The 19786-nt window shown below is 37.9% G+C and overlaps 2 protein-coding genes across 2 annotated transcripts in view; one reads left to right on the top strand and one right to left on the bottom strand.

The window, feature by feature from the left end:
• dock1 (dedicator of cytokinesis 1) overlaps positions 1-2277 on the bottom strand; it is a 283215-nt gene extending 280938 nt beyond the window's left edge. The window contains exon 1 of the mRNA XM_056270649.1: positions 2274-2277. The gene's annotated coding sequence lies outside the window, so the exon portion shown is untranslated. The remainder of the gene's footprint in view (positions 1-2273) is intronic.
• Positions 1-19786, top strand: part of LOC130104178 (disintegrin and metalloproteinase domain-containing protein 12) — a 119895-nt gene that overhangs the window by 97947 nt on the left and 2162 nt on the right. The window contains exons 14-22 of the mRNA XM_056270652.1: positions 1384-1579; positions 1684-1792; positions 3957-4155; positions 5125-5202; positions 9087-9195; positions 9297-9432; positions 12533-12659; positions 13691-13879; positions 19008-19165. Coding sequence (XP_056126627.1) covers positions 1384-1579; positions 1684-1792; positions 3957-4155; positions 5125-5202; positions 9087-9195; positions 9297-9432; positions 12533-12659; positions 13691-13879; positions 19008-19165 — 1301 coding nt within the window. The remainder of the gene's footprint in view (positions 1-1383; positions 1580-1683; positions 1793-3956; positions 4156-5124; positions 5203-9086; positions 9196-9296; positions 9433-12532; positions 12660-13690; positions 13880-19007; positions 19166-19786) is intronic.

Here is a 19786-nt window from a genome sequence, read left to right on the forward strand (position 1 = left end):
TTTGCAACGCTATCTGATCCAAATATGGTCATTTCCTGTTTATCAGCAACCAATCTTGAAAGTAAAACCAGCGATTTAACTCGAAATGCACATCTCATTGGCTGATGTCAATTTCTGACAACGTGATTCGTTCAGAATCATCACGTGACGCGCTCTGACATTATATACATGCATCACATAATACTATACTTTACACGCTATATATACAAAACAATTACATTACACAACACATTTCAGTTTTTGTATAATATAATTACTATATAATACTTACCAAATCTGTAATTGTGGGATCCTAAAGTGGTTGTGAGTTCCTCAGGCAGAAACATATTCACCTGTGTGATGGACTGTTGAAGTGTTGTTTTGGATGTTATGATCAGTGATGGATGAAGCAATGATGAGTTTTGGATGTTAAACAGTGTGATACATTGATTTTACTTGGACCTAAAGCATATTTTGTCTGTAATTCATGGCTTTCAATAGAAATTAGTGGAATTTTGCCATACAAATCTTTAAAGGCCGTTTTCTCAAAATGAGTTTTTTCTCACACTCCTAGTGACGATTTTCCACTTCAGTAGCACCTACATACACCAAACTTTACAGTCCTATTCCTAACTATATTGTGAAGGTTTGTTCAGAGGGATTTGTTGATATATAATTTTTGGCCTGATTTATATGACATTTTATGCCTAAAAATAGGGCGGAAATCAATTTTTTAAGACTATTGGCAGTATTTTCTGATTTACAGGGTAACAAAAGGAGATATTCATAATCCCCTCTGAAAATGTCTTTTCCTTGAATATATCAACAAAATGCAACAATAATTTTGAACCTTGTTTTTTTCATCTTCAAAAAACGTCACTTCAAAATATAGGCAAATTAGCGCATATTTAATTAGATATAGCCTGATTAGCATATTTAAACAAAAAATTACAAAAAACTTGCAATACATTTTTTTCTCCAATTCATGTGAGTAATCAACTGGTAAAGTTTCATGGTGATATCTGTAAGTTAAATTTTTTAGCCTATTCACCTGTAGTGTCTCGCCTTAAATCGGGCTTAAAATCATGTAGTGTGAACTACAAATTTGACTTGCTTTACGTCAAGCGTTACAATAGTCATTATTTTGTTTTTCTTCGTTTCTGATGTCGTAATACATCATACTTTCATGAAATCATGCAACATACTCTACCTTGTCTGTGGACATCGTTCATTCCAAAGCCAGTGCTGGATAAACAGCGAGCGCGCGTGCGACAGTAGGATGCGCTAGGATAAATTATTTATGACAGCGGTAATGGACAATTCCGCTTCCAACCTGTAGGGCGACCGCAGAGGAAAAGTTACTTGGTGTTGCTTTAATACATCATGATGTGTTTGTCTGTGTAGCTGAAGCCTCCAGGGACTCCGTGCCGTGAATCCAGTAACTCCTGTGACCTGCCCGAGTTTTGCACTGGCGCCGACCCTCACTGCCCTGCTAACGTCTACCTCCACGACGGACACACCTGCCAGGGTGTAGATGGGCACTGTTACAACGGCATCTGCCAAACACACGAGCAGCAGTGCATCACACTCTGGGGACAGGGTGAGTACAGCGCCACCCGCTGGCCTGGAGGAGCCACGACTGCATCTGTGTGAAAACAGTTCATGTCAATTCCTTTCTGTGAGAAATGTGTGTGCATTTGGCAGGTGCAAAACCAGCTCCAGGAATCTGCTTCGAAAGAGTCAACTCGGCGGGAGATCCGTACGGAAACTGTGGAAAAGACGCAAAGGGGTCATTTGCCAAATGTGAAGCACGGTAGGAGAAAATATCAACTTTGAGTTCAGTATTGCTGGAGCAATATTTGAGTTTATATATAGAACTAATGAATATACATTATTAATAGAAATTATAATAATAAATATAGAAATAATAAAATACAAAACATCACAAGAAAAACCAAAATAACTGAAAAAAGTGAAAAATTTAATTTGATGTTTGATTTGATTTGAAATTTAATTTAAAATTGATGACAAATTAAAAAATAAATACAAAATAGAACTTTTTTTTTACAGAAATTGGGAATATTATTACAGAAATTGTTAATAATGCATATATTTATATATAACCAATAGTTTCATATTTTTGTACGTTACTTTTTATATTGTTGCTGTTTTATAATTGTTTAGATTTAGCCTATAATAGGTAGATTCGTTGTAAAAACTTGCTTCATTTTGTGTGACAACATGCCCCGATATTGGGCACAAAAGTTCAATAGCTTTTTTGAAGCCAAGACTTTAAGGTTTGTGTAACAGAAATTGACTTTTGAAAAAAAAAAAAAACATTTTCTTTAATCTTTCATTAGTCTTCCATAATTGACATCACCACAAGTACATGAGGGATTTTTTATTATTATTTTATTGCAGCAGATGGTTGTTGATTTGCTGCTAAATTAATTATTGTATATTTCAGATTTTTGGAAGAATGTTGCTTTTAGTGAGTTCACTTCAGGACGCCAGAAAATGAAAAAAGCCTTCAAATCCTTTGAGTGTTTATTTAGTGAGGGTGTTTTTCTCTTAAAATTACTTTTTTAGATTTAAATTACAGTTTAAATGTATTTCTCTCATAATTTTCCTCACGTCCTGTTCTTTATTGACTGATAAATCCACTGAGAAATCAAACGCTACAGCCGGACAAATAACAACATGAGCCTTTAAAAGTAGAAGAAAACAGAAGCCCATTGAAAATGTCACAGTAATTTGCATTTGCAGGTAACACCTGTCATACATTTTGTTTTAATTGAGCTCAAATTGCTGCTTCATGGATCATATCCTCGATGAAGTAATTACTGTAATGACTGAAGTGGACAGACGGAGAGAGAAACGGGCAACGGACGGGTTTCAGACGCTAATGACTCTTTATTTTGGCCAAAAGGACCTGAGCCACGCTCTGCTCTCTGTCTGTCTGTCTGTCTGCCTGTCTGTCTGTCTGTCTGTCTCTCTTTTGGACTCGACTGCGTGAGAAACTGCCCTGTGAATGCAGTAATTGGTCTTCAGTGGAGAGGATGCCTCATTATTTCTCCATGTTTTGGCTGCATTGGAATCAAAGATGTATGTCCCATTACCATGATCCTCTGTGGAGGAATCACACTTCAGCGCTGTGAAAACACGGCATACGTGTCAGTCTGGGAAACTGGCTAATTCATAACATGGGATCCGTTAGCTATGGAAACGTACACAATTTTAAATGAGGGCTTCTCAGCTGTGGGGTCACAACCCAGAAATGGGTCACTGGTCAGTTCGGACAGCTAAAAACATTTAAATAATAAAATGCAAAAATAATTATATATATAAAATTATATATACCGTCAAAACAAACATTATTCAGACACCAGATATCATTTTTTAATATTGTTTTACTAGTGGGTGCAGAACACTATAGTTCATTCATGTAAGTGAGGATAGCTAAATAAAGTAAACTGTGACATATTATACCCAAAAATTCTTCATACAGTGACCACCAGTAAAATTTATAAATATTTTGGTACAAAAAATTATTCAGACACTCTGACCTGACCATGGTTAAGTGTTTTTTCTTTAATTGCTAATGCAAACTTTTTACACCACAGACTGAACAAAATGTAGCATTGTTTGGTAATTGGTTGATCTAAATTGGTATTATCTAATTGTGTAGTTAAATATAACAGCTGACAGATATTCAACATAATTCATCTGTGAGACAGTCTGAAAGCCTGAGTTCTGAGTATTGGGTTCTTGTCATATTTGTATTACCATTTTCTAAACTATAGCGAATAAACTGTGATAAATGTTAAATGTGTCTGAATAAATGTTGGTTTGACTGTATATTGAATCCTTTTTTAACTAAAAAAAGGTATAGTGAATTTGCCTATGTGCTTATATTCTCCAATCTTCTTTGTAAAAAGTTTTGCCTTTCAAAACGTTTTCTTGCTGTTGTTTTCCAGAGATGCTAAATGTGGGAAGATCCAGTGTCAGGGCGGAGCCAACCGGCCGGTGATCGGCACCAATGCCGTCTCCATAGAAACCAACATCCCACTCCAGGAGGGCGGGCGTATCCTCTGCCGCGGGACTCACGTGTACCTGGGAGACGACATGCCGGATCCGGGCCTCGTGCTCACCGGCACCAAATGTGGAGAAAACATGGTAAAGAGAGTAAATAATGAAAAGATGTTTATTTATCAAATCAGACCATTACTAAAAACGCATTTTAATTTAACTCAAGGCCTGTGTGGTGAACAACATCAGGACTGCAGTGGGTTGAATTGCTTTGCTGTGCTTTTGCTAGGGTATTATCATTATTATTATATTATTTTAAGGGATATATATTAAGGGACAATGTTTGCTCTGTAGAATTGATTTTCAGGAGCATTTTTACCCATAATATGTATGTATGCATGCAAATTCACTAAACATTTACAACTTTGCAACAGTCCAGCTCAAAACCCTGCATCTTAATCATTAACCACGTATAATCATTTTAAATGCGCTGAATTTCTTTGTCATTCTTTTCAATGCAAAACATCATATTTAAAATGTGAATTAGGCTCATTATAGATATACAAAACTCAAGACTATATGCCTGTAAGTAATAGTGTATTATGAAATATGGCAAATCTCACATGGCAAAACAACAGCAACAAAAAAGGAGTTCACTATATGGTGGTATTTTTGTCCATGCTTTGTAAATATCTTGGGCATTTTTGTCACTTTTGGTGTCATTTTTACCCCAATCCCTAGTTTACTTCTGACCTTGATCTGTTATCATTATAATCCATTTCTAGAATATATCAAAATCAATAAGAAGTCGTTACTCCCATGCAAAGGCAAGCTGCAATAACTGCACATTTAGTCAGAATTGAGTCGTCAAATGAAATCAGGGATGATAACTAAGGAAAAAGTGTCCTCATTGACAACTGGAAATTACCCTGACATCACAGTATTACAGAAATGAAGTTGTAAACCAGTAAATGTGTGTCAAACTGAATTGCATGTGACACCTATAAGACATTTCCTCCATTTGGATGGATCATTGTTGGATGACAGTATGTTTGGCTGGAGTTGAGCTGATGACACGATCATCACTTAATAAAGTGTCTCTCTGTGCGTCTCCAGATGTGTGTAAACAGACAGTGTCAGAACATCAGTGTGCTCGGGGTTCACGACTGTTCGGACAAGTGCAGCGGACATGGGGTGAGTTTTTATCTCAACGTCTGACTGTCTTTACAACATCACAGTTTCACTTAGAAATACACTCACCTAAAGGATTATTAGGAACACCTGTTCAATTTCTCATTAATGCAATTATCTAATCAACCAATCACATGGCAGTTGCTTCAATGCATTTAGGGGTGTGGTCTTGGTCAAGACAATCTCCTGAACTCCAAACTGAATGTCAGAATGGGAAAGAAAGGTGATTTAAGCAATTTTGAGCGTGGCATGGTTGTTGGTGCCAGACGGGCCGGTCTGAGTATTTCACAATCTGCTCAGTTACTGGGATTTTCACGCACAACCATTTCTAGGGTTTACAAAGAATGGTGTGAAAAGGGAAAAACATCCAGTATGCGGCAGTCCTGTGGGCGAAAATGCCTTGTTGATGCTAGAGGTCAGAGGAGAATGGGCCGACTGATTCAAGCTGATAGTAGAGCAACTTTGACTGAAATAACCACTCGTTACTACCAAGGTATGCAGCAAAGCATTTGTGAAGCCACAACACGCACAACCTTGAGGCGGATGGGCTACAACAGCAGAAGACCCCACCGGGTACCACTCATCTCCACTACAAATAGGAAAAAGAGGCTACAATTTGCAAGAGCTCACCAAAATTGGACAGTTGAAGACTGGAAAAATGTTGCCTGGTCTGATGAGTCTCGATTTCTGTTGAGACGTTCAGATGGTAGAGTCAGAATTTGGCGTAAACAGAATGAGAACATGGAACCATCATGCCTTGTTACCACTGTGCAGGCTGGTGGTGGTGGTGTAATGGTGTGGGGGATGTTTTCTTGGCACACTTTAGGCCCCTTAGTGCCAATTGGGCATCGTTTAAATGCCATGGCCTACCTGAGCACTGTTTCTGACCATGTCCATCCCTTTATGGCCACCATGTACCCATCCTCTGATGGCTACTTCCAGCAGGATAATGCACCATGTCACAAAGCTCGAATCATTTCAAATTGGTTTCTTGAACATGACAATGAGTTCACTGTGCTAAAATGGCCCCCACAGTCACCAGATCTCAACCCAATAGAGCATCTTTGGGATGTGGTGGAACGGGAGCTTCGTGCCCTGGATGTGCATCCCACAAATCTCCATCAACTGCAAGATGCTATCCTATCAATATGGGCCAACATTTCTAAAGAATGCTTTCAGCACCTTGTTGAATCAATGCCACGTAGAATTAAGGCAGTTCTGAAGGCGAAAGGGGGTCAAACACAGTATTAGTATGGTGTTCCTAATAATCCTTTAGGTGACTGTATATATCCAACTTTATATAAAGAGCTGAGCGATGATATAATTACATAATTATATAATATGAGATTTGCTTTATTCTTCTATCCATTCTAGATAGATAATAGATAAGATAATATTGAAGACGCATATCTAACATATGTAAAATATCAAACAGAAATATGTTGAAGGTGCTTTAACTACTGAAGGTGCTGTACTACATTAACTGCTGACGTTTTTGTTTTTACATGATGTATCAATGGTCAAAGTCAGAGCTTTAATGACAAAATGTGCTTCCCTGCTCATAATTATGAGTTTGACTATGATGTGAATGTGATTTTTACAAGTTAGAAACACTAAATTATAGTAATTCCGTTGTTGTTGTGAATTCTTGAATGGAAAGGCCCAGAGAAAGAATTGAAAATGTCTTGATTATTCACAATATGATTTCAAGAAATAATTTGTGTTATGCTGAACATAATTATAGTAATTCTGAAATGACTTGAATGCAACTAAAAGCCACATTTATTTCACGTCGTTCTCTCTCTGTACTGTGATGTAAGACTCGCAAATGCAGCGGCAGGAGAAGCATACAATCTCTCCCACTGTCCCTGTGAATGGGTCAATCAATCAGCCTCAATAACCGCATTTATGTCCAGCTCAAAGTGCCGTTCATCAGGTTTCTGCTGTGTAACACTCACTTATGAGCTATGCAAGAGGCCTTTTATTTTTAAAGAGCAGCAAGACATTTATATTATTATCACAAATGAGCGTAATTTGTGGAGCTTGTTAGGAATATTCCTCACATTAAGTCACAGCATTACAAATCTGAGGAACAAAATCATGATGCATCTTCATGTTTGTGTGACAGGTGCTTTTTCACTTTACCCAATGACCGGTTTGATAATGTGCATGTAAAGAAAACATCTACAGGCTGGTCTAGGCTTTATGAACTCATGCTGGCAGATGTGTCTGAAAGTTCATGATGGATGGAAAGCTTTTTTTCCACGCTCTGTTTCTGGTGATAGTTTTACACGTTTAGATTGCCTGCACCTAAACGTGTTCCTGCTTTTTAAAATCTTCATTCAATTAGGAAAAGCGTGTTTAGATTACTGTAGAAATGAGTCCAGATGAGATGTGTGTCAATATTGGGGGGCGAAACCTGACGGAGCGAATGTGTTTTAGCTCCAGCATTATAACAGATCTCACAATGAAAGCAGTCTTCCCGAGGAACAGGTTACATGTTTGTGCGGAGATAGTGAGAAACAGATAGAGGACGTCAATGAATGAGCTCATGAATCTCCAGATTAGATCAAGATGTCCAACATCTGCAGCTCATCAGCACCGAGAGAGAAGAACCAGAAATACATGCTGCCAAATGGAGAAGGAAGGAAGTGTCTGAGTGCTTTGGTAGATGTTGAGGAGGTGCTCTCAGCATGCAAACACACACGTATAGACCAGGAAGAGATGTTGCTACCCAAGTTGGTAAAAAAGAATTGTGTTTTACATTTAGCAATTTAATTGTTCAAGAATAAAATTAAACCTACTGTATTTTAGGACCATTGGTCATTTTTACATTATCATGGAAGTAATTACAATGACAATCAACCACGTTTAAACTCCAAATTCTCATTTATATATATATATAATATTTATTCTTTAATAATAATATGTGACCCTGGACCACAAAAGCAGTCTTATGTGTCCATTTTTAAAAACTGAGATTTATAGATCACCTGAAAGTGAATAAATAAGCTTTCCATTGATGTATGGTTTGTTAGGATAGGACAATATTTGGCTGAGATAGAACTATTTGAAATCGGGAATCTGAGGGTGCAAAAAAAATCGAAATATTGAGAAAATCGCCTTTAAATGTTTCCATTTCTGTTGGCGATTGTGCTGCATCCACTTACAAAAATATTTTTTTTATATATTTAAGGTAGGAAATTTACTAAATATCTTCATGGATCATGATCTTTACATAATATCCTAATGATTTTTGGCATAAAAGAAAAATCGATAATTTTGACCCATACAGTGTTTTGTTGGCTATTGCCATAAATATACCCGTGCAACTTAAGACTGGTTTTGTGGTCCAGGGTCACATATATTTATACATCTTAATTTTTCGTACTACTTTGGAACAGGTAGTGGACAAATAATTGCATATTGACATAAATAGTCTTAAATATATTTCTTATTTTGTATATATATACTGAATATATAGAATCTTTAATAATTATTATATTTATTTATCTTATTTTTTTCTTACAGCTTTGGCAAAAGTAATGGACAAACACTTGCATATTTACATAAATATTCTTACATTTATTAGTTTTTTATATTGATATAATATTTAATAATATATATAACAATTTTCTTACAGCTTTGGCAAAGGTAGTGGAGAAATACTTGCATATTTACATAAATATTCTTTCTAAACAAGAATAAATGATAGTCAATCTGTATAGTGTAATCTTTGAAACTATGTTTCTCTTATTTACATTGGTAGCTGTTCTTATATCTGTTAACTAACCCTATGCTCTTTAATTTTTCTGTAATGTAAAGTAGATCGATGTGAGGATTAATACAGGTGTGATGTGACTGCTGTGCTATTGTCTCATGCGCAGGTTTGTAATAATAATAAGAACTGTCACTGTGAGGCTCTGTGGGCTCCTCCGTTCTGTGATAAAGCTGGATTTGGAGGAAGCATGGACAGCGGCCCGATGAGACCGACAGGTATTAAACGTGTGTGTGTGTGATTGACTGTTGTCCTGCTCTTCAACAGTGTCTGTTCACTTCACAGATGTGTGTGTGTGTGTGTGTGTGTGTACATGCAGACAGCAGCAGTGTGACGGTGGGAATCCTGGTGGCGTTTCTGTGTCTGCTGTGTGTTGGAATAATCGCGTGCATTAAGAGGAAAACTCTGCTCAGTCTGTTCTTCAGCAATAAGAAGAACACCATCGAAAAACTGAGGTATTAAACCTGCACAGCTGAAATAAACAATCACTGCAGGAGCAAGAGGCCATGCTAAAATATAGAAGGATATAACAGTATTTAGTTGTGTTCCCTTTGAAGTCCACATTAACACTTTATTTTGTTGGTCCACTTTAGACATTCTACTAATTATAAGTAACTTTGCAACTACATGTCAACTATAACTTATTCTACTAACCCTACCATACCCCTAACAGTCTACTAATACTCTAATGAGAGTTAGTTGACATGTAGTTGCAAAGTTACTTATAATTAGTAGAATGACAAAAATGGACTATCGAAATAAAGTGTGACCCATAAATTAGTTTTTCAAGTCCATTTTCTGACCCTTAGAACTAAACAGGCTGTTTTTGCTACTCTATCATCGAGGTTTCTATATGTAAATGAGTTGCATTGTGATTGGCTAAACTCTGTGTACTGCCATAGTTCATGATGTTAATCTGGGGAGAGGAAGTTCACAAAGTTCATTTGATATGTTCATATTTCATTCATAGTTCATATTCTGATTATGCATTGATATGTAAATGTGGGTTAATTTGCACATGATTGCAATGCCATAACCATACAAATTTCCATTTTGCAGTCTGGGAATGGCTTAACATTGTTAATGTTACAATAATGCACATCATTAATGCAATGTCCTACATTGTCACTCTTAGAAAAAAAGGTTCGTACACATACTGTTCTTTATCACTAGAAAAAAACAACCCATTAAAGGAGAACTCCGGCGCAAAATGAACCTTTGGTCTAATTACACATTGTTACCTAGTCAACCGTTATCTGAGATTTGTTTTCATGATTATCGAATGTAAATAGTTTTATCTCTAAAAACAGTTTAGCCTATAAAGCTAGTATAACGCTAGTATATTGGGCATAGTGTAATGACAAATAAAAATCGCTTGTTAATACCACTAACAAGGCTCAAAATAGCCCCACACTAACACGGTAGCATAATGAGGGTCCCTACCTTCAAACCGAAGCATTGAGAACTTTGTCAGTGTCCAGACAGTTTAATAAGAAGATATTTTAAACATACAGTCAACTTCGCGTATACAGACAGGAGCCATCTTTGAAAAAGAGTCTTTACCAGTCGATCTACGAACGCCGATCCAAGCCTGCTGTTCGCGCTCACCTTATCACAACTTATAGCTCGTTCACATCTCACCAGAGCACTTGGATCGGCGTTCGTAGATCGACTGGTAAAGGCTGTATTTCAAAGATGGCTTCTGCCTGTAAACGCGAAGTTGACTGTATGTTTAAAATATCTTCTTATTAAACTGTCTGGACACTTACAAAGTTCTCAATGCTTCGGTTTGAAGGTAGGGACCCTCATTATGCTACCGTGTTAGTGTGGGGCTATTTTGAGCCTTGTTAGTGGTATTAACAAGCGATTTTTATTTGTCATTGATCTATGCCCAATATACTACCGTTATACTAGCTTTATAGGCTAAACTGTTTTTAGAGATAAAACTATTTACATTCGATAATCATGAAAACAAATCTCAGGGAACGGTTGACTAGGTAACAATGCGTAATAGGACCAAAGGTTCATTTTGCGCCGGAGTTCTCCTTTAACATGAAAGTATTATGCAATCACTCCTTATAGAATGTTTTTGGCATAATGTGTTCTTTAAAGGGGTCATATAATGGTACATGCACTTTTACAAGTTGATTGTACTGAAATGTGTGTTGGCAGTGCCTGTACACAACCATCATAAAATGATAAAAATCCATCCAGTGTTTTTGTTTTAATCTCCTTATATGTTTTCCCCTGCCTCAAATCAAGCCGTTCGAGTGTGTGACGTCACAAGCTCGCACGCCCCTCCCACGATTGTTGATTGACAGCAGGGTTTCAACACAGACCCGCCCTCGCTCGTGAGCCAGCTGTCAATCATAGTCTGCGCGGACCGGCGCGGTCATTGTTGACATGCTGGAGCACTGTCTATGAGCAGAATGGCGTAAAGCGATTGTGGTGTTCTGTTCTTGGGTGTAATAACGAACACAGCAGTCATTTTAATGTTCCTAAATCCGAACCGCTGAAGACGCAGTGGCTGAGTTTGTTTTCGAAGGGAATATTCCCCACGAGCAACGTCAATGCTCTCATGTTTGCGCGAATCATTTCTCACACCAGACTGCTTTATAAACGAGGGTCAGTATAAAGCTGGTTTTGCTAAGAAGCTGCTCCTGAATAAAGGATCGGTACCAGATATTCGTGTTCCTGCTGAACCTCCAGAAGAACTGAAGTGAATGTAACGTTTTATTAAACTTTATATTAATATTTATATTAATCTTTGCAAATCGCTTGCACGCTTCACAATGAATGCGGCTAAGGTTTACACTCAGGGTACATTACGCCATGTTTTCTATGTATGACGTTCTCAATATAATTCATAATCCCACGTTTATAATGAACAACGCGTTATGGTTATTGTGTTATTGAGTTACAAACGGTGTACGCACAGAACAGAGAGGCGGGGTGAGCAAAGCTCATTATCATTTAAAGTCATATGCACTGAAACGGCGTGCTGAAAACAGAGCTGTTTTTGACCAAGTAAAATAAGTGTTTTCTTACAATACTAATGAGAATTTTTAATTAAAGTATATTACAAACTTTTAATTTAGACCCTAAAGAATCATACTAGCATGTACAAAAATGGCATTATATGACCCCTTTAAAACACTAGGGTTGTATATAGACCTTGTGTAGCTCCGCCCCTTTTCAGCGCTGCGCTCGTTGTCTTTTGTCTTCCGGTCTGTATTTTCACAGTGATCTTGCCTGTTTATGAATGAACGGCTCGTTTTAAAATCTTCCCGGTCGACTTACATTTGTTAAGACATCTGCTTTAAACATTACAATCCTCATGATAACTTTCGTTAACTTTACATAAGTAAATCCACTTCAAAAGCTAAGTACTCCTGGACAGCGATGCCATAGAGATATACAGAGCGAATGCAAAAACGGAAGTTCAAAGACAATACTCTAAAGATGGCGGCGCCCTTGTTTCTCTGGTGCATAAGGTCTAGAATCCCATTACACCTTTATTTCTAAAGAGTGTTTTCTGTTTTTACTTTGCTGCAGGTCTGTGGGACCCAACAGGCTGAACAGTCCAGCTCACACACACACTGGCATTCAAACACACTCGATGTACAGAACGTCTCCTCAACGTCAGACTACAGCTTTACCACAAAGTGCCAGCATATATAAGGTGTGTGTGTACCTCCTGCTCTCCTCCCTCCTCCCTCATTTGCATATATCATACGTATGCATACACACACATATATAACACATCCCCTCACACATAGAGAGAGATCAAGGGATATGCATATTTCATATGCATATACTGACAATTGCCACTCATCTCAAGCTCCAGAGGTTTGTTTAACAAAACGCACAACAAAGATAAATTGAGCGTTCAGCGTTTGAAACCTGCTCTTTAGCTGTCAGACCACACACATGCTCTATACAGCAATTCACAAATTGTTGGAAAATCAGTAGAGACGCCTGTCAGCCAGATGGATTGTAGATGCAATTTTGATCTCAGGGCTGTTGTTGAGAAAAGCCATTGAGATCTGTGATTAGAGGATGGGTGTAAAGTACCACGACTGACCCTGGTGCAGCGGATGCCCTGTGCTGCGAGTGTGTTCAAACGTTTGGAGTCAGTGAGTTTTTTTTTTAATGTCTCAAATGCGCATTAAGGCAGCATTTTTGATCAGAAATACAGTAAAAAAAAATTGTGAAATATTATCAGTTTAAATTAACTGTTTTCTATTTAAATATATTGTAAACTGTAATTTATTATTCCTGTGATCAAAACTGAATTTTCAGCATCATTACTCCAGTCTTCAGTGTCACATGATCCTTGTTTTTTGGTGTACTGTTCTTTTAAGAGCGACTGCAGTATCTGGTCCTCATAATGTGTGATGGTTACAGGATAGAGGATGTAGGTCTGTTTGATGTTAGGCAAGGTGAGGTTAAACAGACACACACACACAGTTTCTGTCTATCAACTCCTTTTGTTCTTGTCACATCTGGCGTGTGTGTGTGTGTGCTCATATGAGACTCATTTGTATAATTTAAGAGGATAGTTCAGCCAAAAATGAGTCATCATTTACTCACCCCGTTTCTGTGGAACAGAAAAGGAGATGTTAGACAGAATGTTCATAGTGTACACCAAACATTATTGGACGCTTGTGTGACATGAATCCATTGTGAAGTGTGTTCTCTCTCTCTCTCTAGCCTCAGTCTCCTCTCCAGACGGTGGGATCTGTGGTCCCGTCTCACGGTCTCCGCCGACTGCCCCAGTGCCCTCCAGTGCACCTCTCTCACCCGCTGCCACTGACGCCAACACACACACACACACACTCGTCTCCACCCAGAGCCCCCGCACCAGCGCTCGCCTGCCAGAACGTCTGCAAGATCGCATTGGTGAGTGTGTGTGTGTGTGTGTGTGTGTGTGTGTGGGGGGGGGGGGTTTGTAAATATGCCTGTGATAATTACAACGCTGCAGAAACTGCATATATAAGACTAGATTTCATTGTGAGTGGGAGGGTGTTCTGAGTGGTTGCTAGAATGTTGCTTAGTCAAGTCAAGTCAAGTCACCTTTATTTATATAGCGCTTTGCAGATCAATAATATTGTTGAATATATCACTAGGTGGTTGCTAGGGTGTTCCGGGTGGTTCTGGGTGATTGCTTAGCCATTGTTAGGGTGGTTGATTGGGTGGTTTCTTGATAGGGTGTTGCTAGGTGGTTGCTATGGTGTTCTGCATGGTTGCTAAGATGTTTTTGGTTGGCTAAACTCTTTTTGGTTGCTAGGACGTTTTCTGTGGTTCTGTTTGTTTGCTAGGCTATTGTTGGGTGGTTTCAAGTGTATTCTAGATGGTTGCTAGGTAGGGGTGGGAATCTCTAGGCACCTCACGATTCGATTCGATTACGATTCAGAGGGCTGCGATTCGATGCTAAATCGATTATCAGAATCTTTTTTTTTGTGTGTGTGTGACTATAAATACTTTGCTTTAAAAGTACAAAGTAATGACCCATAAAGAATTAACGTACAATATATTTTATTAACATTGCAAAGAACCAACAGGAAAATACATGTGTGTCTGAACTAGCAGCAGCATATTTGTAGTAAATTAATAATATAACAACGACCGTAACGTTACAGCCGAGTGTTTTTCCTCCTCTGGCTGGAAACGTGTCATTTGGCTTCATGTGTCTTGTTTCCGAAATATTTTAGTTTTACTCTACAAAGCTTACAACTAGTGTGGCTCTTGTCCAGCTCCTTTCCCCCTTCAACTTCAGAAGCCAAAATATTTCCACACGTCAGCTGTTAACGAGGAGGGTGTTTGGATTTGGCGCTCAGCCATCGCGTCCGCGTCTGTTATGTGCACGCCACAGACGGTCCGGCCACTGCACTTCCGCGCTTCAGAGTTCCGTCTTTCGCGTTCCGTCAATATTACGTTATTATAAATATATATCAAAAAATTTTTTTTTTTTTTTTAAATCGATTTTTGACAATTGTGAATCGATTCAGAATCGTCCACGTCCGCATCGCGATGCATCTAAGAATCGATTTTTTCCCCCACCCCTATTGCTAGGTGGTTGCTAGTGTTCTGCATGGTTGTTATTAAGTTGCTAAGATGTTTTGAGTGGTTGCTAGGACGTTCTGGGTGGTTCTGTGTGTTTGCTATGATATGAATGGTTGCTTGGGTGTTGTTAGGTGGTTGCTAGAGTGCTAGGGTGTTCTGTATGGTTGCTAGGTGGTTTTTTACTGGTTCAAGTGAAAAGCTGACTTGGGTCCCTCCTACAATGTGAGTCTATGAAACTTTTTTCCTTCCACCTGTTTTATCGTCCAGGAGGTGAAAATTGTAAGTGTGATACTGAGAAAAATAATAGCACACCAGTTTGATGCTTACAGTTCAAATCAATGAGCAACAGCACCACTGATAAGAACATGGTAAACACTTCTATACATGTCAGCAGGTACATTGTACTTTTCTTATTTCATTTATTTTCATTGTTCTCTCATTCCCCAGCCGTGTTGCAATGGCGAGTTAGAGCTCATTGTTCGTACACACGGTAATATTTTAGAATAGATTTACAGTTGAATGTTGGAGCTCCAGTGGTGTGAACAGGCCTCTTTCATTAGACCACTGTGTCGTAGTAAATCTCAAGTGTTTTCAGAGGTTCATGCAATCCAAAGAAAACGCAGGATGAAGCCTCTGGCCGGCCAATAGAGACCGCTGAGTCGATCAGAATGGAACAGAAAACTCAAGGTTTGACATGGCTTAAAATAGTCTGCCTCAGACAAATTGACTAAACTCAATTTAAAGGTAGGGTAGACAAGTTTGGAGAGGCTAGTAATAGCAAGCTTTGAAAGCATAAGATCCCCCCCCCCCTCCCCCTTCATAGCGCCTTCTTTAAAACACATGAGCAGCATGGAGCAAACCAGAGAGATGGTGTTAAACTACCTCATATCTCATAACATTACAATAATAATGTACAAAAACTATGGTAGACTCATTCATACACCGCCGTCGGTGTATGAATGAGTGAGTCAATGGGTGAATGCGAGGCAATATGTAAAGCGTTTGGGTCTGTGAAAAGCGCTATATAAATGCAGTCCATTTACCATAAACAACTTAAAGAGCTTTGACCTGTATCACCCGACTACTGCAGATTAATATGAGTGTTGATAGTATAAGCCGGTCTAAATGGCGGTATCCGATAGAACGGGTGAAGTCTCTGCTTGTTACTGTCTTTACGCGTTAAAGTAATTTAATTCCATTTAAGTTTTTATCTGACTCCATTTTATCACGACCTCGAATTTAGGTTAGATTGCCATTTGCCACTAACGAAAAAAACAAACTACAAAGTTTGCTAGGCCAAAAAGGCTGTTAATCCCGCGCTAAAAAAATTAATCGCGTTAAAATGGGTTTGTGTTAACGCCGTTAATAACGCGTTTAACTGACACCCCTAATATATATATATATAATTTAGACCACTTAACTTAGTGATTACTATCAGGATGTGAAGAGGCTTTCAACCAGCAGAACAAAAAATGTTTCTGGAACAAATCGTCTACCCTGCCTTTAAATAGCTGGAAATACTGATGGCATTTAGTCACGTAAGAAACTCCTGATGGAGATGTAAGTGAGCTTAATCGTTCTACCATTTGTAAAAATCTCATTAAATGTGGCTCTTTTACAATCAGTGACAACAAAGACAGTGTGGATTAAATAACACCGACTAGAATGGAGTTGTTTGGTTGAAGTTAATTCCCTGAGGATTATATGTGGACGGGTGAAGATGACATGCGCCTGTCTGTTGTTCGATAAATTGTCACAATTTGTTGGTTTGCCCCATAAAAACCTGCTAGTAAAGGGAGAGTCGTTGTCTTTTTTTATATGAAGCCCTGTGGAGAGACAGATAGCAGAAAGAGGAAGGAACTGGAAAGGTGAGGATGATCCGTCTCAAGAGAAAACAACACAAACCCTCATTAAAACAGCCATGAACCAACAAAACACACTAACACTTCTATACAAAAGTGACTTACATTGCATTCGTGGTTTACATTTTATCAATCATGCATTCCCTGGAAATTGAAACCATGGCCTTTACCATATTTATTGATTTTTATTTTCTTATTTTATTTTATTTGTTTGTTTGTTTGTTTAAATAACTAGAGAATAAAAAGTTATTCGTGGAGCTTAAAGGATCAGACACTAAAACACAATTTTTGGTTCAAATTTGAGCCTGTATTTTTTTATTATTAATTTATGTAAACTAAATAACTAAATTAGTATAAATTTAGTACAATTAATTAATGTTAATTTTTTAGTTTAATTTAACCTAGATTACACTTTGTTTTTTTATGTTTTTGAAAGAAGTCTTTTATGCTGACTAATGCTGCTTTTATTAGATCAATAATACAGTCAAAACATCATCTAATATGATGATTTGCTGCTCAAGAAACATTTCTGATTATTATCAGTTTGTGCTTCTTCATATTTTTGAGGAAACCATGATAAAAAAAATCAGGATTATTTGATAAATAGAAAGTTGAAATGAACAGGATTTTGAAATAGAAATCGTATGTGACATTATACATGTCTTTACTGTCACCTTTGAACACATCCCTGCTGAATAAAGCGTTCATTTCTTTAAAAGAAACAAAATCTTACTGACCCCAAACTTTTGAACTGTAATGTACCTTTAAACTCAAACTGAGACGTGTGTACGTGTGTGTGTGTGTGTGTGCGTGCGTTCGTGTTCTGGCAGGACATTCATCCCTGATGCAGCTCTTCAAAACTCTCCATCAGGGAAGCGTTAGACATGAGACTCACTCCTTGCAAGGTTTCTCAAGAGCTTTTTATCAGCCACTAAACAACTCTGTCGCCAGCAATCATGCAACGCTCGAGATATGAGCACTTCAGAGCAATTCAGTCCTTTATTACTTTTTAAAGAACAGAGGGAAGTGAGCAGTGAACTCATGTTGGGGTCTCTGGAGCTGAAGCGAGATGAAGATGATGATGAGGAGCAGATGGAGAGCAGGTAGCAGGTTATCGTTACCTCATAGTCAGCGTAGATTAGAAACACGTGAGCATGTCACATGACCTCTAAAGGGCGTTGCTATGGCAGCAGTGAAGCCACACACAGCAGTGACGTTTGATTAGCTTGTACTGCCCTCTGGAGGACGCTCAAAACAAGAGAAAGTGTATATATAACTTATTATTATATATAATATTAATATATTTAATAATTATAATATTTTTATATTCATTATTGTATTTATTTTATTTTCATTTATTTTATTTTTTTGTTTATTTAGCCTTTTTTTCTGTATGTAGACTTTATAATTTAGACTTGGGTAATGTGAACCCAATTTGAATCTCTTCTGAAACTCGAGGATACACGATTTACTGCAGTATTATTATGTTTTATTATTATTTGTTATTATAGTATTTATTAATAATATAACTTATTACTATAGTATTTATTCATATCTTGAATTATCTATTATTTAAACATTTAAAGTTTTAGTTTTAGTTTCAATTTTATTTGTTTAATTTTGTTATGTGCTTTTTTAATTTTTTAAGTTACAATAAGTCTTCCATCTAATATTTATATTTTATATTCATTCAGGTTTAAAAAAATAAATTTTGAATAGTTTTCTTTTTTAGATCACAACACTGATTTTTTTGCATGTAATATTTTATTTCAGCTTACCAAAAATGATTAAAAAAATGATCAATTGGTTTTTTACATATTTTTTCAATTAATTTTATTTTAGCTTTATTTCAATTACCGAAAAATAAAAATAGTTTTGATAGTTATAGTTAACAGTAACAGAACTGATTTACTGGAATCTTTTTTCCCAGGAGAAACATCTGAGAGTCAGGAGAAAAAAAAAAGTCTACAAAAATGTCATTGCTGTCCTGGAGAAACAATTAAGATATGAAATATCTCATCTGTCACAATGTTAATCATGCTTGCTAACTGAATACATATATATCCCATGTGAGACTGTGTACTCCCTCATGTCCACCACAGGCGTTCGAGAAGCCCAGTCCGCCTCAGAAGCCTCTCCCCGCTGACCCGCTGGGTCGAAACATCCGGGTGATGCGTAACCCGTCTGCGGTCCGACTCCCAGCTCCTATCCCGCCCCCGGCCGCCCCCCGTCCCGCTCCAGCTCACCCGCAGCCCTGCAGGTACACACACACACTCACACACACCTGACAAACATCTCAGGTCATCAGGGGCTGCTTCCTAAGTTCCTACAGTCTGCTGGATTGCATGTCCCCATGAAACAATACTGCATATTTTACATAAAATGTTAATCAGCTTTCATGCCATGTGGCATAGATGTACCCCGTTAACACAAAGTCGAAACGATTAGCACCTAAGAAGAAAAAAATAAAAATTTAAGCACAAATCCCGTCACAACTCTACAGGGAGTGTTGCACCCCTGGTCTGAACAGTTTAATCAAGGATTCGGTCTCTCTAAACCCCTCCTTTCTGAGATCCTGCTCTGCTCTGATTGGTCAGATTGCCCAGTCTGTTGTGATTGGTTGATCGCTTACAGCGTGTGTCAGAAACCAAAGGCTCATTAGCATATCCTCAGCTCTTGATACACAGTGATACGAACAGTAACGATGCCGTCGGTTTTACCAGAAAACAGCGTCTTCTCGACATGAACAACACGAACCAAACTCTTTCAGTCTCAGATAAACTACAGTGTTTGAGGGCGGGACAAAGCAGACGCTGTTCAGCGACAACCAATGAAGACCACGGGCTGGCATTATGCAAATTTGTTACAAACATACACAGGT

This window comes from Rhinichthys klamathensis, unplaced genomic scaffold (genome assembly GCF_029890125.1).
Source record: "Rhinichthys klamathensis goyatoka isolate OS25496 unplaced genomic scaffold, OSU_Roscu_1.1 h1tg000304l_1, whole genome shotgun sequence".
Taxonomy (NCBI): domain Eukaryota; kingdom Metazoa; phylum Chordata; class Actinopteri; order Cypriniformes; family Leuciscidae; genus Rhinichthys; species Rhinichthys klamathensis.